Raw genomic sequence first — 21542 nt, forward strand, 5'->3', positions numbered from 1 at the left:
CTGATTTTTTTATTTATATTCCTAACTTGAATGATATAGGAATTATGGTTAATCCAAACAAAGCAAATGAATTTAAAGAGTTCAATTAACTAAAAAATGCAGCCAAGCAAATCAAAAATTAAAAGCATGTAAATTATATATGCATTAATGAGAAAAATTTGGAATAATATTTTTTCCTTTTTAAATAAGCTCCTATTTTAAGCAAGGAAAGGAACAAAAAGATCATCAAAGAATATTTTTGTTTTATGATTTATGAAATACAACAAAACAGACCAGTAATGAGCTCACTAAAAATATCAACTCTTGTGAAAGCTTTAGACAATTAATCAACATCTTCAAAAGAATAGTCATAGTCATGCGTTGCTTATAGCATAGCTGTATATAAATTTAATTAAATTAATAAATTTGTTGGTGGGCGAATGAGTATAAATTAATGCTTACCTATTCCCAAAGTTAAAAAGAAATTTATATAGCATAAGATGTGAGTGGATAGAGAAATTTCCGATTTGAGCATTATGGTGGTAACTTCTATACTAGGAAGATAGAAAAAATAATTATAGGTAGAGAAAATAAATGACGGAATTAAGGTAATTCTTTTAATTTAGGAATGATCGTATTTTATAAAAGGAGAGTAAATCAGTAGACCCAAGCTATAAATAAGCAAAAATAAATTAATACTCAATAAAAATGTAAAAGCAATATCTTGAGCAGTGTTTATATCTAGTAATAGAGTTAAAAATCTGTAGATTGAGCTGCATGATAGAAGCTATTAAAAATATTGTAGCTAATATGATTAAAACTTTGTCATTTGAGAGCCATCATTTACAAAAGCTATGCTTAGTTGCTATAATTTTTTAGCTATCATTAGAACTAAAGAAAGACTGAAATTTCTATGAAAAGACCTGAAAGCAACCCAAAATATTTCTACATAATATAAACTAAGCAGGGAATTAAATAATTTGCTTTTTTTAAAATTATTCATTTTAATTTTCGTTTCTGTTTTTTATTTTTGGATATAAATTATTTTTTTTAAAGTATTTAATAAATTAGTTATAAATTTCTATTCACCAACTCGTTATGTATCTATTATATATGTAAGCTAAAACAAAATACATATAGAATTTAGTAACAATTTTATTGATTTTGCTAATATGAGCATCGATCGATAGACAAATTTATCTTGTTATTAATTTGTTTACCTGAAAATATATTATCGCTCCAGTCTACTATTTGACATTCGTTTAATTGCCTATAAAAGATCGTTTATGATTTCTAGCGAGATATATTTAATAGCTTCTGATTAGAATTTGCATACAAATAACTTCCTTATAATTTCTGACTATTTTTACTAAAGATTAATCAAAATGAAATCTGTATACTGGCTGTCCTATTTTAATTTATAGAGTTATATAGAAAGAAAAGTAATAACTAAGAATAATGTAAATTTAATGCAATTAATTTTATTGGTTTACATTAAAATAAAGAAACAATTACAAAAAATAAATTTCATCTTATAACAAACTATTAGAAAATAATATTAGATAAATTGATGTATTGATATATACTAGAAAATTGATTAAAAGCTTGTTAAAATTTAATATAAATTTTTATTAAATTATCAACCAATTAATATATTGATAAAATAATAAAAAGAAAATCTAAAAAATTTTTATAGCTAATCTAAATATGAAAAAATTTAAAAATAAAACGCTTAACTTTTAGATAAAAATGATTTATTCAATTAAAACAATTAATATTTAAATAATTTAACACTAAACTCTAATATTATAATAAATATATTATAAATTGGTTTGCATAATAAACATATCAGACTTATTTACTATATTTTAAAATTGACTCATTAATTTAAAAAGTGATAAAAACATAAGAAATTTTGGTATTACTAAAAATAAAAATAAATAAAGATAAAAAGATAATGAGTAAATTTTATTTTTAAATAAAAATTCTTAATTTAAATAATTTAAACTGAAATTTTAAAATAAGGCAAATAAAATATTTTTTTTATTCATACATAATATCTGCTTCTGTTATAAAAACACCTTTTTCTTGGTAATCATTTCAATTTATATCAATCCAAGCAATCTAAAAGATATTTTTATTATAGGATATAGAATAAAAGTTAAAAAAGATAATTATTGAATATTAGAAAATATAAAAAAAGCTACTAAATAAATAGTTAAATAAAGAGAATATAAATTATTATTTTTTGAAAAACATTAATTATTTGCTTTAGAAGAAGATATTATGTTACTTTATATAGTAGTTAAAAAGTAATATTTTTCATCTTAAAAAAGTGTAAATGGTGCATCAATACAAGCAGACAGACATAGCAAAATAATTTATTTATTTATTTGACTTTTTTTTCTTTGCTTTAATAAATTCATAGCGATTATTAATATGACAGGAAACATTACGGATCATAAGTGACATACTAAAAATAAATTATAAAATATGTATTAGCTTAACTAAGTATGAAATATTTAGATAGTAATACAATTCTACTTATTTTAAATACTACATATTAAAAGAACAGTGATGATCATTTAAAAATGTTCATAGACGAATTATTTTTTAATTAAAAAATTAGATATAACCAGTATATGTAAAACTAACAAACAATACTCATCACAATAAAATTCATTAATTCTAGCTTTAAATTTAGAAAATTAAGTATGTAAATAAATATATTCAATCAAATTTGTGTTAAATAAATGACAAAAATATAAATTGTATAATATAACATTAAATAACTGTTAAAAGTAATTTATTTATATTTTGAATATTTTAAGATAGTTTTAGTTTGAATTTCAAATATAACTTACTTACTTACTTAATAGCAACTTAATTAAGTATTTGATATTTGCTGATTAATAAATAATAATTTTCATTAAAGAAAATAAATGTAAAATTCATACTTTATATGAAAAAATTAATAAAAATATTACACCTTCTATTACTTAAAATAATACTTTTTTAGTTCAAATAAAATAGCATTATTAATTTTAGAATTTAATTCACATAAATAACAATTTTGAATAAAATATTTTTTTGTAATTTTTAAATTTAGTTAACGCTTCTTCAAAAGCACTTAGAGGATTAAAATTCTTGTGGTAGAGCTACCGCAAGAATAGAATCTTGGAAATGATAAATTAATTTAATTGTTATTTGTAATATTAATATAATTAAAATGAAATATCAGACTTTATGATTGTATGCTTTTAAAAAATTTTAAATTATTTTTACTAAAATATATATGAAAGTAAGTATTGTTTTCATAATTTAAAAAAAAATAAAATATTTTATAAATTTTTAAAAAATTTGTAAAAAAATCTAATTAGAGAATAATTGTAGATATTATTAATTTTCCCTCCCCTTAATACTGTACTATTAAATAGAAAAATATAAAAAATAAAATATTTTTATAATATTTAAGTGCAATAATTACTAGAATATTTTCAACATATGACTAACTGTACTATTCTCTAGTTCTTTTAAGTGCATATTTTAAATTGGAATATTTATATTAAATGATGAATGCTATACCAACTTTTTTATGATATCTCATCATAAAAACATATTTATAAGTTAATATTATTTATTTATTCTTTTCATCCAGTTTAATTAAATTAAACTTTCATTAATTGCTGCTATTCAATATTTTTAAATAAAAAAAAATGATATAATAGAATAAGAAATACTAGTCATTCGAAACAGTAATTATTAATTTTTTAAGAATATTATTTAAATTTATTTTTTTTAATAAAAAAAAGTTTATAAACTCTTCGCTCTATTCCCAATAAGATGTTGAAATTAATATGAGGTTTGTTTAATTAATAAAGATTATTATTATTATTATTATTTTCAATATAATTAATTTTTCAATTTATTTAAAAATGCTATTTTTCTAATAGAAATTCTCAACTTTTTTCATTCATTTTTATTTAAGATATATTTTTTTAGTTATTTTAAATTCATTTTTAATTTTGATTAATATTATTCATTATTCATTTTATTATTTAATATTTTTTTTAAAATTTTTTACTTTAACACTTACTTTTACTTTAAAAAATCATTTATTTTGTTTTGGATTGAATTTTTTTAATTTAATTATTTATGTTTTCAACTTTTACTTTATTTATTTATTTACTAACTAACTAACTATCTAACAAATTATTTATTTACTTTTTCTTCCATATTTAAAAAGTTATACTTATGTTGGTAAAATTGATGCTTCAGGCTTAGGTTCTGCTTTAGCAAATCGCACTAATCTCTCAAATTTGGCAATTGATGTTAGGTAAAAACAGTTTATTTGTTTTGGATTATGATATTTTTAGTAATAAATATGAATTTAAAACAACAAAACTCATTAATTTATTATATTGAATTTTCGATTTATTTTTTATTGTGCTTGCGTTTTTTTTCATACTACTTTTCTTAATTTTACTTATTTTTTTATTTTCGAATTTGCTTTTATTATAAATTAATTAATTTCTTATTATTTCATATTTTTTCTATATTTTTTCCTTCTAACTAACTAATGAATTAAACATTTTTTATTCCATATTTAAAAAGTTACGATTAAATTGGTGATTAAGGTGCATCTGATTTAGGTTCTGCTTTTAAAAATTGCGCTAATGTCTCAAATTTGACCCTTAATCTTACGTAAAAATAGTTTTGTTTTGGATTGTGATATTTACAGTTATGAAATTAAATTAATTTAAAACAATATTTCTCTTTTAATTTATTTATTAGTTTTTATTTGATTTATTTTTCTTTTTCTTTTTCTTTATTATTCTAGTTGTGCTTCTTTTTTTTTATTTTTCTTAATTTAACTCATTTATTTTTTTATTTTCAGCTTTTGTTTTTTTTTTAATTAATTAATTTCTTGTTATTTCATATTTTTTCTAGTTTACTCTTTCTAACTAACTAATTAACTAAATATTTTTTCTTCGTTATTTAAAAAGTGACAATTAAATTGGTAATGAAGGTATATCAAACTTATGTTCTGGTTTAGCAAATTGCACTAATCTATCAAATTTGACACTTTATCTTCGGTAAAAACAGTTTACTTTTTTTGGATTATGATATTTTTAGTAAAAGAAATAGATGGATTTAAAACAATATTACTCTTATAATTTGTTTACTAGCTTTTTATTTGGCTTATTTTTTATTTTCTTTTTTATTATAATAATTGTGTTTTGATTTGTTTTTTCTATCTTTGTTAATTTAACTCATTTTTTTCATTTCAATTTTTGCTTTTATTAGTAATTAATTTATTTCTTATTATTTTATATTTTTTCCTTTTAGCTGATAGACTTATTAATTATATATTTTTCTTCAATATTTAAAAAGTTAGAATTAAATTGGTGAATTTGGTGGATTATGCTTAGGTTCTGCTTTAGCTAACTGCACTAATCTCTCAAATTTGAAACTTTATCTAAGGTAATAACAGTTTATTTGTTTTGGATTGTGATATTTTTAGTTATAAAAATGAATTAAAAACAATAGAATTCTTTTAATTTTTTTTTCGATTTTTATTTAATTTATTTTTACTTTTATTATCATTGTTTTTTTTTTCTTCTATTTTTCCATTTTTTTTCAAATTTTGCTTTTAATATAAATTAATTCATTTTTTATTTAATATTTTATTTTATTTCTTCTTTTTTCCTTCTAAATAATTAATTAATTATTCATTTTTTCTTTAATATCTAAAAAGTAAGAATTAAATTGGTGATAGAGGTGTGTCAGGCTTAGGATCTAAATTAGCAAATTGCACTAATCTCTCAGATTTAACACTTGAACTTATGTAAAAATAGTTTATTTGTTTTGAATTGTGATATTTTTAGTGAAAAAAAAATAAATAAATTTAAAACAATATAACTATTTTAATTTGTTTATTAGCTTTTTATTTTATTTTTAATTTTTGTTTTATTTTTTTCCTTTGTATCTTTCTTAATTAAACTAATTTTTATATTTAAATTTTACTTTTGATATTAATTAATTCATCTCTTATTATTTCATATTTTTTCTACTTTATTCCTTCTAACTAACTAATTTATTAAATACTTTTTCTTCAATATTTTAAAAAGTGGCAGTAAAATTGGTGATGAGGGTGTATAAGGCTTAGGTTCTGCTTTTTCAAATTGCACAAATCTCTCTAATTTGAAACTTCTACTTAGGTAAAAATAGCTAATTATTATTGGATAATAATATTTGTAGTTATTAGCTTTAAATAATTTATTTTTCTTTTTCTTGTTTATAAGAATTGTGTTTTTTTTGCTTATTTTTTTATTTTCAAATTTTAATTTTATTATTAATATATTTATTTCTTATTATTTTATATTTTTTCTTCCATTTTACTTCAAACCTACTTACTTACTTACTAACTAAAAAACTAATTAATTAAATGTATTTTATTAAATATTTAAAAAGTGGCAATTAAATTTATGCATTTGGTGCATAAGGCTTAGGTTCTGGTTTGGCAAATTGCACTAATCTCTTAAATTTGACACTTGATCTTAGGTAAAAACAATTTATTTGCTTTGATTGTAAAATTTTTAGTTATAAAACGAATTTAAAACAATATAATTTTTTTATTTGTTTATTAGCTTTTTATTTAAATTATTTTGTTTATTGATGATTTTTTCTTCCTTTTTTCCTTCTAACTTATTAATTAATTACATATTTTTTCTTTAATATTTAAAAAGTGTCAATTAAATTGGTACATTGGGTGCATCAGAGTTAGGTTCTGCTTTAGCAAATTGCACTAATCTCTCAAATTTGACACTTAATCTTATGTAATAACAGTTTATTTGTTTGTTTTGGATTGTGATATTTTTAGTTATAAAAATGAATTTAAAACTAAAAAACTTTATTAAATTTGTTTATTAGCTTTTTATTTTATTTTATTTGTTTATTAAGATTTTATTTTATTATTTTTCTCTTCTATCTTTCTTAATTTAGCTGCTTTTTTATATTCAACTTTTACTTTTATTTATTAATTAAATATTATTTTATATTTTTTCTTTACTTTTTCCTTCTAACTAACTAATTAATTATAAATTTTTATTTCAATCTTTAAAAAGGTACAATTAAATTGGTGCGATCGGTGCATTAAGCTTAAGTTCTGGTTTAGCAAACTGCACTAAACTCTTATATTTGAAACTTGGTCTTAAGTAGTTTATTTTTTTTGGGTTGTTATATTTTAATATATACAAATAAATGAATTTAAAACAAAATAATTGTTTTAATTTGCTTATTATTTGATTTATTTATTTTTATTCTGCTAATTTTTTTTTATTTATTAATTTTAAATATAATTTTTAATTTAAAATTTTTGTTGTATTTAATTGTTTTTGTAATTTATTCTACTTATAATAAAAGTTTTAACGAAATCAATGAATCATAATAATAATGGAAAGTTAAAAACAATTGTCTCAAACTAAAAAATTTAGTTGTTCTTCAAATACAATTCTGATGATAAGCAAGTAGTGAAAAAATGATGAATAAATATTAAATATTTGAATAATAGAATATAATATGTTAAAAATATAATATATATGTATAGCACCCTAGGGTACTGCCTTTTTCAAGGCTACATACAAATAGAATACATATGCAGATTTTTTAAAAAGATAATTTAGATAAATACAATACATTTTTTATTTGATACCCTCTTTTACGCATTCAATTAAAATTATAATTTTTACTTCTAGATTACATATTAGATAAAAAAATTGATCTTCTTTTGAATAAATATAACTAAATATTAATTTTACTATTATTAAAATAAAATTTTAAGAATTAAATAAAGTTGTATTTAAGTAAATATAATTTTATATTTTTGATTCATTTTTATTTATAATTAGATTATTTTTTGTCTTTAAATTTAATCTTTTTTTCAAAAATGTTATAATATCAAATTTAATATTATATTCATATTTGAAGAAAGAATATTTTAATAATTTTAATCAAATTGTATATTTTATTATTATTATAATTTGCTCAATAAATATAAATAGAAAGTTGAATTAATTTAGAAAGTTTAATCTTAAAATTTTATGTAATTTATTTTTTAATTCAAACAAAGAGTAAGTAAAATTATAAATTTTTAATGAAAGATATTCTTCAATATTATCTTTTATATTGCTTACATTTGCTGTTAATAATAATTTGAATTAAGTCTCTCAATCCATCCCTAATTTACTATATAAAATTAAAAGATGAAAGTAAATATTAATATGGATATTATTTTTAAATGAAAATAAATAAATAAATTTCTTTTTCTATTGTATTTTTTCTTTGCTTTAACAAATATGCAAATATTAAGTTTGTTTTTCAAAATATATTTATATTATTTATCTTTTTATTTTAGATAATATAATTTCTTCAATTTCATATTGATTTGCCTTCATTTTTTTTCAAGGCAAAATTTCTATCAGGTTCGAAACCTGTTTCAAAACCTTTTTTTTATTTATTTTAATTTTTTAAATATTATATTAAATAATATTTATTATTCTACTAATTCTATATTTCTAACTCTAGAAATAATTTTCTGAAAATAGCTATAAGTATTAATTTAAACATTTTATAGGTATTATTCTTATTAAATATAAATTTAACTTTACAAGTAAAATAAAAATATTGATTTATTAATTAATTAATTTTAAGATTTATTTCATTTTTATTTAAAATATTTTAATGCTAGCTCATTTTTAAGAATCATGTCAATATGAAAGTTAGTTAAAAGTAGCTTTATTTAGCTGATTTCTTTTTTAAATTTTTTGTAAAGGGATACCCATACTACTGAAATAGCAAAAAAGATTAATATCATCTGAGCAATTATTAATATTGTAAATACCTCAATTATATACTCAGAGTATTTCTCGTTTTAGTTTAAAAAGAAGTTCTCAAATGAGAAAATTAATTACTGTATAAGAATGTTCGAATTTTAAATATCAATAAGATTATTTTTAGTAAATTGTAATTTTATTATGCTTTGTGTTACATTTTGCTACAAGGAATTTGTTTCAGTCTGTATTGCTGCATATTATTCGTACATAAAAAACCAATCTTTGTATAAATTTGTTAAATATTCAAATGATAATATGAATCCTCTTTAAAAACTACCACTTAATAATTTTTAGCATTATTAACTGGTTAAGCGGCTTTTCAAATAAAAATTTTTTGTTTATTCTATATTGATCTAATCAATATAATTGCATACGTTATCCAATAGCAAATTATCGAAGTATATTTATCTTTGAGAATAGTCGTATCTTGAGCTAGTTTCATAATTTGTTAGGCTTTTTATGCCATCCATGACATTTTCAGTTTACTAAGTAACATTTTTTCCAAATAAATAAAAAAAGTTGAAATTAAAATACGGTTGAACAAAAGCTATTTCCCAGATCTTATAATGAACTACTTAAGAGATAAGAATAAATTATGAAGCACTTAAAAGAATTTATCTTTAAGTTAACGCAGTTAGCGATTCATCTACAAATAAATTAATACTTATTAAATTAAAAGCTGGATGAACCATGAAAGGCAATATTATTAATATAGAAATTAAAACGTATTTGAATTTAAAAGCCTTTTCTTTGCTGAAAGATGCTATTTGCCTTGATCGTTTAGAAACTTGCTTAGTTTTAAATGATGAATCAAACTATTTAATATTGCTTAAGAAATTCTATTTATTATTATTATTACTCTCTTACTATTATATTTAAGAGTCAAATACTTGCAAAAGGTGATTTGTACTTATTGACTTCATTGTTTATTTTAAATCGAATTATTAACTTTTTATTTTATTTTGATTTTCCTTTTTTTCAAATTATTCTAAATAGCTGGAATAAATGGTAAGTATATTTATGTAATACTGCAAAAGGGAAGGAGGAAACGATCCCAAAAGCTTAATTATTTAGTATTATTGAGACTTAAAATAAATCAAGAATGGAACTGCAATAATTACTAAGCAAATTCCAGAAACTAATATCTAAATTAATTACTCTAATTAGGTTTATTTAAGATTTTCATATTAGTTAATTAGTTAATCATTAATCATCACTTGAATTTGTGATACTGCACTGTTAAAGACCTAAATGTTTCCAAAAACAACTGATTCAGGGTAGTATTCGCCCTTGATTCCTTGCAAGTATAACTAATTCAAACATGACTGAAATAAAAGCATAGTGTATAAAATCGTATTATTCGCAACTTAGTGAGTATAAATTGTATGATCATAAAAATCACTCATTGTTTATATCTTAGTTTCTGAAATATATTTAAAGAATTCTTCATCTCTAGACTAAAGAATGTTATTAATATTTTTGCTAAATTACTTAACTGCATTTATTGATTGATTTTTACTAATATTTTATCTGAAAGCTAGCTCAGTAATATTTTTGGAAGGATCTGAAGGATCCACCATTAAGCGATTTAAATTTAAAACATTTTAAAAATTAAAAGCAATTATTGAAAAAGACTGTTCTTTGGTAAATTAAAAAACTGATTCGTTTATTATTGTAGCAGAATTAAATTTTTTAAACAAATTTGAAATAGAATCCAAATTATTTTTATTCAAAAAATAAAAGGCTAGAACACTTGCTTAGAGAAAAATAATTGAGGTTAAACCTGTGAAAATAATAATTCTTATAATTTAAGTATTCTAGTTTTAAGTAATTTTATTTGTGATTCTTTTTCTCAAAGACAATTATGTGCTTTTGTTCCCATTAAATGAATTTTTATAATATTAATCTTCTTCATTGATCGGAATAATTTTTTTTTACTTTTTAACATAATTATTTGAGTTATTTTTGAGGATTTATTTTTTAATATACTGGCTTTTGTTTATTGAAAACTCTTCATCTCTAATGTTTGCCTATACTTAATTTCTTATTTATTTATTTTTTTAAGAAATACTTTAATTTGAATCTGAAGATTTTTCTGCCTAACTCTAATTAAAGCTGCTAATAATAAAAGGTTTATAATTAATATTTTAACAATTTATTGTATTATTCACATTGATATTAGATTATTGGTAGATATTTAATGATTTTTAATGCAATTAATTAGTGTAAATACTTTTTTATTTCAGACTAGAAAAATCTTAACTTTTATCTAATGTTGAAGAGGAAAAACAATTAATATTTGATTAATTCTAACGAGAATTAGGAATTAAAAATCTATTAGATTAATTAAATAAATATTAAAAGCTGTTTATTTCATGCTTTGAAGATAAAATTTCACTTTGTAATTCTTACTAACTCTATTTTAAAGCTGAGTTATTTTAAAGATACTTATATTAAGAGTTTATTCTTTCTGTATTTATATTTTCTTCTCTCCCTATCTCATTAGTATTTATATTCGAAAACTTACTACAAACATTTAATTAAGTGTAATTTTCCAAATTATTATTTTACTCTAACTTAGAATTATTAATAAATTCTTCATTTTTTCCAAAGATCTTCTAATTATCTAAAGATAATATTTAGAATATATCATCTTTAATAGGCGAGTAGTCTTAAATTTCTGAATTATTTTCATTATTTTTTTAACCAATTTCATCTTCTTAAAATATAAAATCTATATTCAGATGCCTGCTTAATAAATTAAGCTAGGTTTTTTTATCTAAAATAGATTTTTATTCTGTAAATTCTTCAATCTCTAGGTATTTAATATGCTTCATATGCTTTGATTAAAGACTCCTTATCTTAAATACTAAAGAGAATATTCTATCTTCATTTTAAATGGTTTTTTATATAAAGGTTTAAAGTTTTGCCAATTTTTAATTCTTTTTATAAGTCTTTTTGAGCAGTAGGCATGTTTAATACAAATTTTCTTCATCTTCTGTTTACAGGAGAGCTTTATTTTCTTAAATCTACCCAAGCAACGGAATAAAATAACAAACTAGCTTATCCTTCAATTCGTCTTTTTTAATAAAATAATATTTTTTAATAAAAATGAATGATAAATAATTAAATATTTTTAAATTAATTTTTATAAATTTAATTTTCTTAAAAGCAGATAGTGAAAATGAAATAAATTACTTAATGAATAATCTTCTGAAAATATTTTTTCATAAATGAAGCTACTGATGTCAGTGATTTAAAACGATTCATTAAAAATGATATAATGTTTAGAATCTTATATTTTTTTAATTAAAGTCGTTACACCGAAATCATTTGAGAATTTTTCAGTTTTTATTCTTATATTTATTGGAAATATGAAGCCTTTACCGTTTAAAGCAAATGTAAATCTCTCACCTATTTAAAGATAAAAGTATTTTTTTATTTAATTTAGTTATAATTTAATTACCTTAGTTTAAAACACAGTCAATGTTTCCAAAGTTTATAAATTCATTAACTGACAATTTGTGAGCGTCATGCAATACCTTTGGTAGTAAGTAAGAGGTATCTTTTCCAATAATGCTAATTTATTCCATTTCGAATATTTACTCAAAATTTTTTGAAACTCTTTTAACGTCAATTGATTAACCAATAAGACTGCAGTAAACTGAGCAACACTATGGAGAAAATACTTATTCTTAAAAAGCATATTATTTTTAATTCTAATCTTGCTATTTTTTCAACTTTTTCCTAGAAAAATTATAAAAATCTAAAGTAATTTAAAATATTTGTGAAAGGTTGTTAAGAGCATAATTATTTATATGAATATCATATAGTTATTTTTAAAGAGCTCTAACATTTTGAATTCCATTTAAATTATTCTATGAGATATTTATAAGCTCGTCTAAATTAAAGTAATCCGAACAAAGATATTTAAAGTATTCTATTTATTTATAAGTCTATGTTTTTAAGCTGAATTAGAATTCATTCATAAGCGCATCAAAAGTAATTGGGTCATACATTTTAATTTTTTAATTTTCACTTATTTAATGAACAAAATTCTAGCTATCATATGAAGAAACTCTATCAATAAGAATCTTTGTATAAATTAAACAGCTCCAATCTTTATGTTTGGTGAATTCTTATTCTATTTTTAACAGCTCTTAATATGATTTATTTGCATTTCTTGCTTGCTCTATTAAAAAACTTAAGTATGAAAACACAATATACTTTTTATGAAAATAGTCGACCTAATTTAAATAATTCTAATATAAATTAATTATGTAATTCAACACAAACTATTTTCTGAATTATTATCCTAAAATATCTTCTATGTTTCTGTTTGAAGGATAACTGCTAAACTAGTCCTAAATATATTGAAGAGAAATTTAATTGTTTTTTTTTTTTTTTGAAGAAGAGAATATTAAAATTTATCAATTGAAATTACTGGTGTGAATTTAGAGCAAAAGCAGAATTATTAAGATTTGACCTTTTGACATTAATTAATGTGATTAATGTATAAGCTTTCAAAAAAAACTCCTTGTTTATGCTCCATATAGTCTTCATAGAAATAATTTTAATTTTAACTAATCAGCCTAATAAATATATCTAATTAATGAGGTGAAAAGTTAGAGAGATCTTCACAGCAAATACCCATTCTATAAATATTTCTTTCGACCTTCTTTTTTAATTATATCCCTAATTTGGCAGATATAGGTATTATGATCAACACAAAGAAAGCAAATGAATTAGAAGGGTTTAAAAAGCTAATTAATGCAACGATACTAATTAGCAGTTGGAAGCAACAGAATTAAGCATAAACTAAAGAAAAAAATAGTGAATAATATTTTTTTCTATAAAAATAAGCACAAATTTTGAATAAAGAATAAAACAAAAAAATTATCAAAGAATATTCTTATTTCGATATCTAAGATAGAAAACAGCAAACACCAGCTATGAGATCAATTAAAATATCAACTCTGGTAAAAGCTTTAGATAATTAATCAGTATCATCAAAGGTATAATCGTAATCATGAGCTGCCTAAATTAAAGCTTTAAGAGAAAAAATTAATAAATTTGTTGACTGGTTGTAAATTAATTTTACCTGTTCCCCAAGTAAAGATGAAATTCAAATAGCATAATATATGAGTTGAAAGAAGAGAAGAAGTGCTAATCATTATTGTAGTGGCTTCTAAACTAGGTAAGAAAAGCAAATAATTATATACCGAGAAAATAAATGATGGAATTAAGCTTATCCTTTTTAATTTAGCATGTTTATTTTTTATAATCCGAGAGTAAATGAATAAACCCAAGCATGAGAAAATCAAAAATAAATTGATGAATAATGTAAAAGTGAAAGATATAGTTTGAGCTGTGTTTATGTCAAATAATAACTAGAAAAGTCTATAGAAGGAGCTGTATTAAAAAAGCTATTTACAATAATTAAGCTGTTCTGTTTAGAGCTCTGTAATTTTAACTCCATTGTTTACAAAAGCCATATTTAACTCTTGGAAGAATCTTAAAACAATAAGAGCTAAAGAAATAGAAAAATTTCTTTGAAAAGACCTAAAGGCAACCCAAAATATTTCAACATAATATGAAGTAAAAATAGATTGAATTTAAGCCTTATCCTTAATAGTATTCATTTTAGTTTTAATCTTTAACTATTTATTTTATTTAAATACTTTATATATTAAACTAATTAATATTTATGTTAAAAAACAGACAGACCACTTTCTTCACAAAGTTATTTTTAAGTGTAAAGCTAAAAAAAAGTAATATTTACACAAAATCAAAAAATAAATAAGAAAATAAATATGTAAATTGAATGGTGATTTGTTTGCCTGAAAATATTTATTTCTTCTCTGTTAAATGTTTTGATCAATTTATTTAAAATATAAAATAATTACTGGTTTATGATATTACTAATAAATTTTGATTAAAAAAATTAAAAAAAGTACCAATTATTTCTGATTTATTTTACTTTTAGATTTGTAAAATAATCATAGATATGCAGATAGATTTATTTTGATCTATCTTTCATAATTCAATTAACAATCAAAGGCTTAAAAAGCATATCTGCCAATGAATTATAATCAACATCTGTAAAAGTAAATAAATAAATATAAATAGAGTAAAGAAAAAAAAATATATATATAATGTAGTTCTCATTTTTTAACACTACCCCATAAATTTTTGAAAATTTTTTAGGCATTAATTTAAAAAATTTTTCTTAATTTTTAGGGTTAATATAATTTGTGGTGAATTAATGAGACCTTACAGTATATTTCTACTTATTGGATATTACATGTAAAAACAATATAATTTGTAAATTAAATTAAAGATGTCATAAATAAAAATAGTGTTCTTGCTCTTGTAAATGATAAATATTCTATATTTAAAATAAATTTAAATTTTTAAGAGTAAAAATTTTGTTTCAAAGATAAAATATGATTTTTATTGTTTGTTTAAATTAAAAAGAGTGAAATTAAGTAAAAAAAATTTGATCAATCTAAAATTTTAAATATTGGTTGATATTTGATTAATTTTATGAATAAATTTAATAATTTACTAAACTATTACGACATTAGATCATATTACTATTTATTCAACTAGACAAATACTTCAAAATCAGTATAAATTTACAAAAATTGTAACAAATAAATTCATTCCAAGGATCAATCAAAGTTATTTGTTTTTTAGTAGATTTTAAGAAAATATATTTAATTAAATTTTTATACATAAAATGAATTTGCTATCTTTAGCATTCATTGAAAAATATAAATAATTTTATTTATTTGATAAATAACGAAAGGTATCTTGAATGAAATACATGACAGACAATCAATTATTTTAGTAAAAGTATTATTTAGTCTAATAAAAGATTTTGTGATTTGTTTTTACTATTACAGATTATTGATTGATTAAAAATGTTAAAATTTTCAAAATTCATTAGGTTTGTTTAAATCAAATTAATCAAAATAAAATTTAGATCTAGTTTGAAAAATATAATTTAACAGATCAGATAAAATCAACATAGCAATTAACTGACAATACATACATAATTAAATTAAACTTTTCATTTTACAGTAGAGCCTTTCTCTTTACTTATTATCTATGTAAGAAGGTAAATTTTAAAGCAATAAATAAATACAATAATTTCATACAATAAATGGTAAATATTTTAACATACATTTATTTATATTAAATAATTATTTCTTTCCTAATATACTTTACCAATTCTAGAGATAATTAATATTTTACCAATTTTTTAATTTTTATTAAAGTAAATTTTTTTCATAATTTTTAGCTTGCTCATAAAAAAAGTGAAAATAATTAGCACTTATTTTCAATTCATCAATTTTTAATAGTACTATTTAATATCATGGATTCTTAAAATACTATTAAGTTACCTAGTTTTGAATTATCATGTCTATGTGAAAGTTAGTTAAAAGTAGCTTAGTTTCACTGATTTCTTTTTTAAATTTTTTGTAGAGAGACATCCATACAACAGAAATAGCGAAAAAGATTAATGCAATCTAAACAATCATCAGTATTGTAATCATTTCTATTATATAATTGGTGTATTTCTCATTTTAGTTTAAAAAAAAATTCTCAAATGAAAAAATTAATTATTAGATTAGAAAATTAGAATTATAAATATCTATGAGATTATTCTTTGTGTACTACTAGCCTATAATGCTTTAGGTTATATTTGATCTCAAATCATTACTTTCGGTTTAAATAACTGAGTATCCTTCATATACAGAAAACCATTATTTGAATAAATTAGCTAGGTATTAAAAAGATAAAATAAATCCTCTTTAAAAATTTCCATTCAATAATGTCTAACATTGCTATCCATGGGTGTGAACCTTAAAATATTTATTACATAATGTTTGGTTATTAATTTAATCCAAATAGCTGCATACATCATCCAATAATAATCTATTGAAATAGTTTTCCCTTTAGCTAGAATCATATCTTTCATTTGTTTCATAATTTGTTAGGCTTTTTATTTGACTTAAGATTTTTTCATTTTACTTTGTCAGATATTTTCCAAAAACGAAAAAAAAATTTTATTTCAAAATAGGCCCATAAAATGCCATTTCCCATATCTTATAATGAACAACCTCGAAACTTAAAATATGCTAGGATGAGCTTAGTAGAATTTCTCTTTATTTTAATGAAATACTCGATTCTTCTACAAATTAATTTATGCTAATTAGATTAAAAGTAGGATAAACCATAAAGGGACTGATAGCTAATAATGAAAGTAAAACATATTTGGTTCTAAAAGGTTTAGGCTAACTAAAAGAAGCTATTTATCTTTGCCTTTAAGGAAATTTTATTTAGTTATTCGAAGCATCATTTTTATTTGAATTTTTAGTAATTGTTTGATTTTAACTATTTTCTTTTTTTCTTTTTTATTTTTAGCTCTTTTAAGAATCAGCCACAGCTGTAATAAGCTGTTAAGAACTTATTGATTTCAATGACTACATTAAATTAAAATTGTCTTGATTTTTATTTTCAGTTTGTGTTTTTTGAAATTCATCTAAATGATTCAAATAGATGTTAAATAAATTGATATAGTTCTAGAGTAGCTTAGGAGGAAATGTTCCTAAAAGCTTGAGAATTTAGTATTATTAAGATTTGAAGTAAAACATGAAAGGAACAGCTATTATTATTAAGCAAGTTGCAGAAACCAAAGTCTAAATTAACTAATATAATTAAGTTTATTTGAATTTGATGTAGAGTTTTATTAATTGATCATTTATCATTGTTTAAATTTTTTAAATAGAGACATTAAATAGTTAGAAATTCGTAAAAATAACTGATTCAGGGGTATATTCTTGATTATTACCTTACAAGTAAAGCTAGTTCAAGCATGATTATATTAGCAGCATGGAGTATAAAATTGTATTGTTAGAAACTTATCTAGTAAATATTGTCTAATCATAAAAATCACTGGTTGTTTATATTTCAGTTTATGAGATATACTAAAAGAATTCCTCATCTTTAGATTAAAAGATTTTATTGATGTTTTAGCTGTATTGCATAACTGCCCTTTTTGAGTGGTAATTACTAATACTTTGTAAGTAAGAAAGTTCAGTTATGTTATTTGAAGTATCAAGGGGATTAATTATAACACGATCTAAATTCAAAATATTCTAAAATACAAAAGCATTATTGGAAAAACCTTATTCTTTGAAGAATTGAGAAACAGACTCTTTGATTAAAGTAGCATAGTTAAATTTGTTAAATAAATTAGTAATTTAACTTAAGCTACTTAAATTGATAAAATAGAAAGTTAAAGTGATAGCTTATAAAAAAATGATTGATGTGAAACCTGTTAAAATAATTAACCTAATAATCCTATTGTTTGTGTTTTAAGTTATTTTTTTGAAGATTTTTTTCTTTATTGACAATTAAGAGCCTTAAAAACTATTTGACGCTTGATATTATTCTTCTTATTAATTGAATTAATTATCATTTTTATTTTCGTTCTTTTCATTTTTAAAAGGTTTTTTTAGTCTTTAATCATAATCAAGAGAAAGTTCTTCTTCTTCCTAAATATTTTCAAATTTGTTTTTTTAGTAGTTTTTATGATTTAATGCTATGCTTAATGGGGAATCTGATGACTTATCAATATTCACTTAATTAATTTGAAACCTTATATGCTTTGCATTAATACTCTCATTATTATTCTAATTATGAATTTTATTTGCTTATCTTATCTATGGCTATTATGAAATAAAAGAAGTCTTTAAGATACTTTTCTGTTTTATATTTGAATTATCTTAACTTTTATCAAATGTTGAGGAACCAATCTAGTTAAGGCTATTAAGATTTATATGAGATTGAGTATTTATAAGTTTATTAGATTAGCAAAACAAATGCTGAAAGCTGTGTAATTCCTACCTTGAAGTTAAAAACTCGCTATTTTACTCAAATTAACTCTATTTTGAAGCTGAATTAACTTGTTAGAAATTACTATCATTTAAAGCTTTGCTTTTTAGGTTCGTAAAATCTTCTCTTGGTATTTCGATGTTAGTATTTGTTGTCTAATCCTAAATATTTGTCTATGATTAGCTTTCTAAATTATTTCTTGAATCTATTTTAATATATGTAGGTTATCCTTAATTTCTTTAACAATCTTTTATGTAAGTTGGAAATATAGATAATTAATTTTCTTGAATGGTTGATCCTATTTATTAAAGTGAAATATTTTCCTAGCTTTCTTTAAATATATTATCATCAAAAAGTTAAAAATCAATATTTAATTATAAACTTAGCTAATTGAGCAAATTTTTCTTGCTCAAATAGGTTTTATCTTCTGAGAACTCTTCTATTTCTAAATATTTAATGTGTCTCATACGGTTAGATTAAAAATTTTTTATTCTAAAAGCAATAGAAAATAGCTTTTCCTATTAATACATTTATTATTTTAAACATTATCTAAATAATGTAATATCCTTTAATGTCTCTTTTCTTCTTTTTAATAAAAGACTTGACTCATAATAGTTTTCTTCAGATTAATTTTTATCATTCATAATTACAAGAATTAAGGGAATAAAGTTAAAAAGTAGCTGATCCTTTAACTATCCTGTTTAAAAAAATAAATTTTAAAAGTTATAAAAATGAAAGCTAAAAAAAAATTTTATTAAAAGCAAAATTTCAAATTTCAATATTGTTAAAAATTATTCTAAAGTAAGAAAAAATAGAATTGTTGAAAAGAAAGAGAAATGAGATGATATAAACAAAATGAATTTACTTAATGAATACTCTTGTGAAAATACTCTTTCATAAATAAAGCTGCTGATTTCAGTAATTTAAAAGGACTCATTAAAAAATATATATTACTTTAGGTCACTTCCTTTTTTGATTAGAGCTGTAACTCCAAAATCATCTAAAAATTTTTCTGTTTTTATTCTTATACTGATTGGAAATATGAAACCTTTTCCATTCAAAGCAAATGCAAATCTCTAATCTAATTTAAATAAAATATTAATTAATTAATTAATAATATATTTTTAATTTACCTGTACTGATCAATGAATCCTTATTTCCTAAATTGATATATTCACTAATTGTCAATTCGTGTACTTCATGTAAAATTTTTGGAAGTAACTCAGAGATTTATTTTCCTAAAACACTGGCTTAATCTATTTAAAATATTTGTTAGAAATTCGTTGAAGTTCTTTTAATTTCAACGAATTGGCTAATTAGACTAAAGTAAATTGAGCAGTACTAAGGAGAAAAAACATCTTCTAAATCAAAATTTAAAGTTTGTCTTAGTTTTTTCTTTGATTTCACATTTAAATTAGAAGTATTGTAGAAATCCAAACAAATCTAAAATATTTGTGAAAGGTTGATTAAAACAGAGTCTTTAGAATTAAGAGCGTAAAGTTAATTTTAAATGACTCTTAAATCCTAAATTCGATTTAAATTTTATTAAGAATTTTTCAACAGCCCTTCTAATTTAAAATAATCTTAACATAAATATTAGAAATATAGTATTTACTTCTATAGCTATATTTTTAAGCTATTTTAGAATTTATTTATTAAGATATCGAATGTTATTGGCTCATACATCTATATTTTTTCGTTTTTATTTTTTGAGTTTGTAAAATAATTATTTTCATCTAATAAAGTTGCATTATTTATTAGGTTTTATATATATATTAAGCTTGTCCAATTTTTATATTATGTGCATTCTTTCTGCGCTCTAAAAAGTTCTTAGAATGAATAAGTTACATTCCTTGTCTGTTCTATTAAAAAGCTTAAGTATGAGAAGAGAATATTCTTTTTCTGAAAAAAATCAGCTTTATTCAAATAATTCTTGTATAAATTAATAATTTAATTTATCATAAATTATTTTCTGAAGTCTTAGCCCAAAATATCTTTTACATTTGGAGAGTGGCTATCCTTTTTATAAGTTAAATTGCTTTAATATAATTGAATTATGATATTAAAATTTGATACTTGAGTAAATTATGAACAAAAACAGAGATTTTGTGCATCATTTTTTGAACATTTGCTTATGTGATTTATATAAAGGCTTTCAAAAAATACTCCTTGCTTACGTTCCATATAATCCTCATAGAAATAATTTGTATTTTAGTAAATAAGTCTAATGAAACTATCTAACTAGTGAGTTGAAAAAACAGTGAGCTCGTCATTGTAAATTCCCATTCTGTAAATATTTTCTTCAACTTTTTTTTAAATTTATATGCCTAATTTTAGTGCTATAGGAATAGTGATAATTTGAAACATAGCAAACGAATTCTAATTGTTTAATAGACTAATCAAGGCAATCAGACATGAAAGAAACTAAAAGCATGAAAATTATATATACATTAATGAAAAAAATTGGGAGTAGTACTTTTTTCTTTTAAAGTAAGCACAAATTTTAAATAGGAAAATGAAGACAAAGACAATCAAAGAACATTTCTATGTTATAATTTGCGAGAGACAGCAATAAAAACCAATAATCAATCCATAAAGTAGATCAATTCTTGTAAAAGCTTTAGATAATTAATCAGAATCACCAAACGAATAGTCATAATCATGTGTTACTTATATAAAAGCTATTTAAAATATTTAATTTTTATTATTTATTTGTAATAGAATAAAATAAATATTTTACCTATTCCCCAAGTAAAAAGGTAA

General features: G+C 20.7%; 5 protein-coding genes across 5 annotated transcripts; 2 read left to right on the plus strand and 3 right to left on the minus strand. All coding sequences in view use genetic code 6, as the record gives it.

Moving 5' to 3' along the window:
* Positions 1-44: 44 nt before the first annotated feature.
* TTHERM_00628320 (hypothetical protein) lies at positions 45-751 on the plus strand (the record flags this gene model as incomplete). Its single annotated transcript, XM_001019518.1, has 3 exons — positions 45-423; positions 474-560; positions 606-751. The coding sequence occupies 3 exons, from the start codon at positions 45-47 to the stop codon at positions 749-751; spliced, it is 612 nt and encodes a 203-aa protein (XP_001019518.1).
* Positions 752-3695: 2944 nt separating this feature from the next.
* On the plus strand, positions 3696-7498 carry TTHERM_000627298 (cyclic nucleotide-binding domain protein; the record flags this gene model as incomplete). Its single annotated transcript, XM_012798470.1, has 12 exons — positions 3696-3734; positions 3792-3841; positions 4226-4315; positions 4594-4683; positions 4986-5075; positions 5374-5463; positions 5738-5827; positions 6111-6200; positions 6454-6543; positions 6729-6818; positions 7107-7196; positions 7405-7498. 12 exons carry the CDS (start codon positions 3696-3698, stop codon positions 7496-7498), a joined length of 993 nt encoding a protein of 330 aa, XP_012653924.1.
* Positions 7499-8415: 917 nt separating this feature from the next.
* Positions 8416-12892, minus strand: TTHERM_000627299 (transmembrane protein, putative; the record flags this gene model as incomplete). Its single annotated transcript, XM_012798471.1, has 4 exons — positions 8416-8483; positions 9733-11952; positions 12072-12287; positions 12340-12892. The coding sequence occupies 4 exons, from the start codon at positions 12890-12892 to the stop codon at positions 8416-8418; spliced, it is 3057 nt and encodes a 1018-aa protein (XP_012653925.1).
* A 3815-nt stretch (positions 12893-16707) lies between these two features.
* TTHERM_00627300 (transmembrane protein, putative) lies at positions 16708-19246 on the minus strand (the record flags this gene model as incomplete). Its single annotated transcript, XM_001019515.2, has 2 exons — positions 16708-16744; positions 16914-19246. The coding sequence occupies 2 exons, from the start codon at positions 19244-19246 to the stop codon at positions 16708-16710; spliced, it is 2370 nt and encodes a 789-aa protein (XP_001019515.2).
* A 169-nt stretch (positions 19247-19415) lies between these two features.
* Positions 19416-21065, minus strand: TTHERM_00627290 (hypothetical protein; the record flags this gene model as incomplete). The annotated part of the gene is made up of 6 exons (XM_001019514.2): positions 19416-19476; positions 19734-19860; positions 19913-20303; positions 20395-20415; positions 20628-20798; positions 20856-21065. The coding sequence occupies 6 exons, from the start codon at positions 21063-21065 to the stop codon at positions 19416-19418; spliced, it is 981 nt and encodes a 326-aa protein (XP_001019514.2).
* Between the last annotated feature and the right edge of the window lie 477 nt (positions 21066-21542).

This window comes from Tetrahymena thermophila (assembly GCF_000189635.1).
Source record: "Tetrahymena thermophila SB210 genomic scaffold scf_8254584, whole genome shotgun sequence".
Taxonomy (NCBI): domain Eukaryota; phylum Ciliophora; class Oligohymenophorea; order Hymenostomatida; family Tetrahymenidae; genus Tetrahymena; species Tetrahymena thermophila.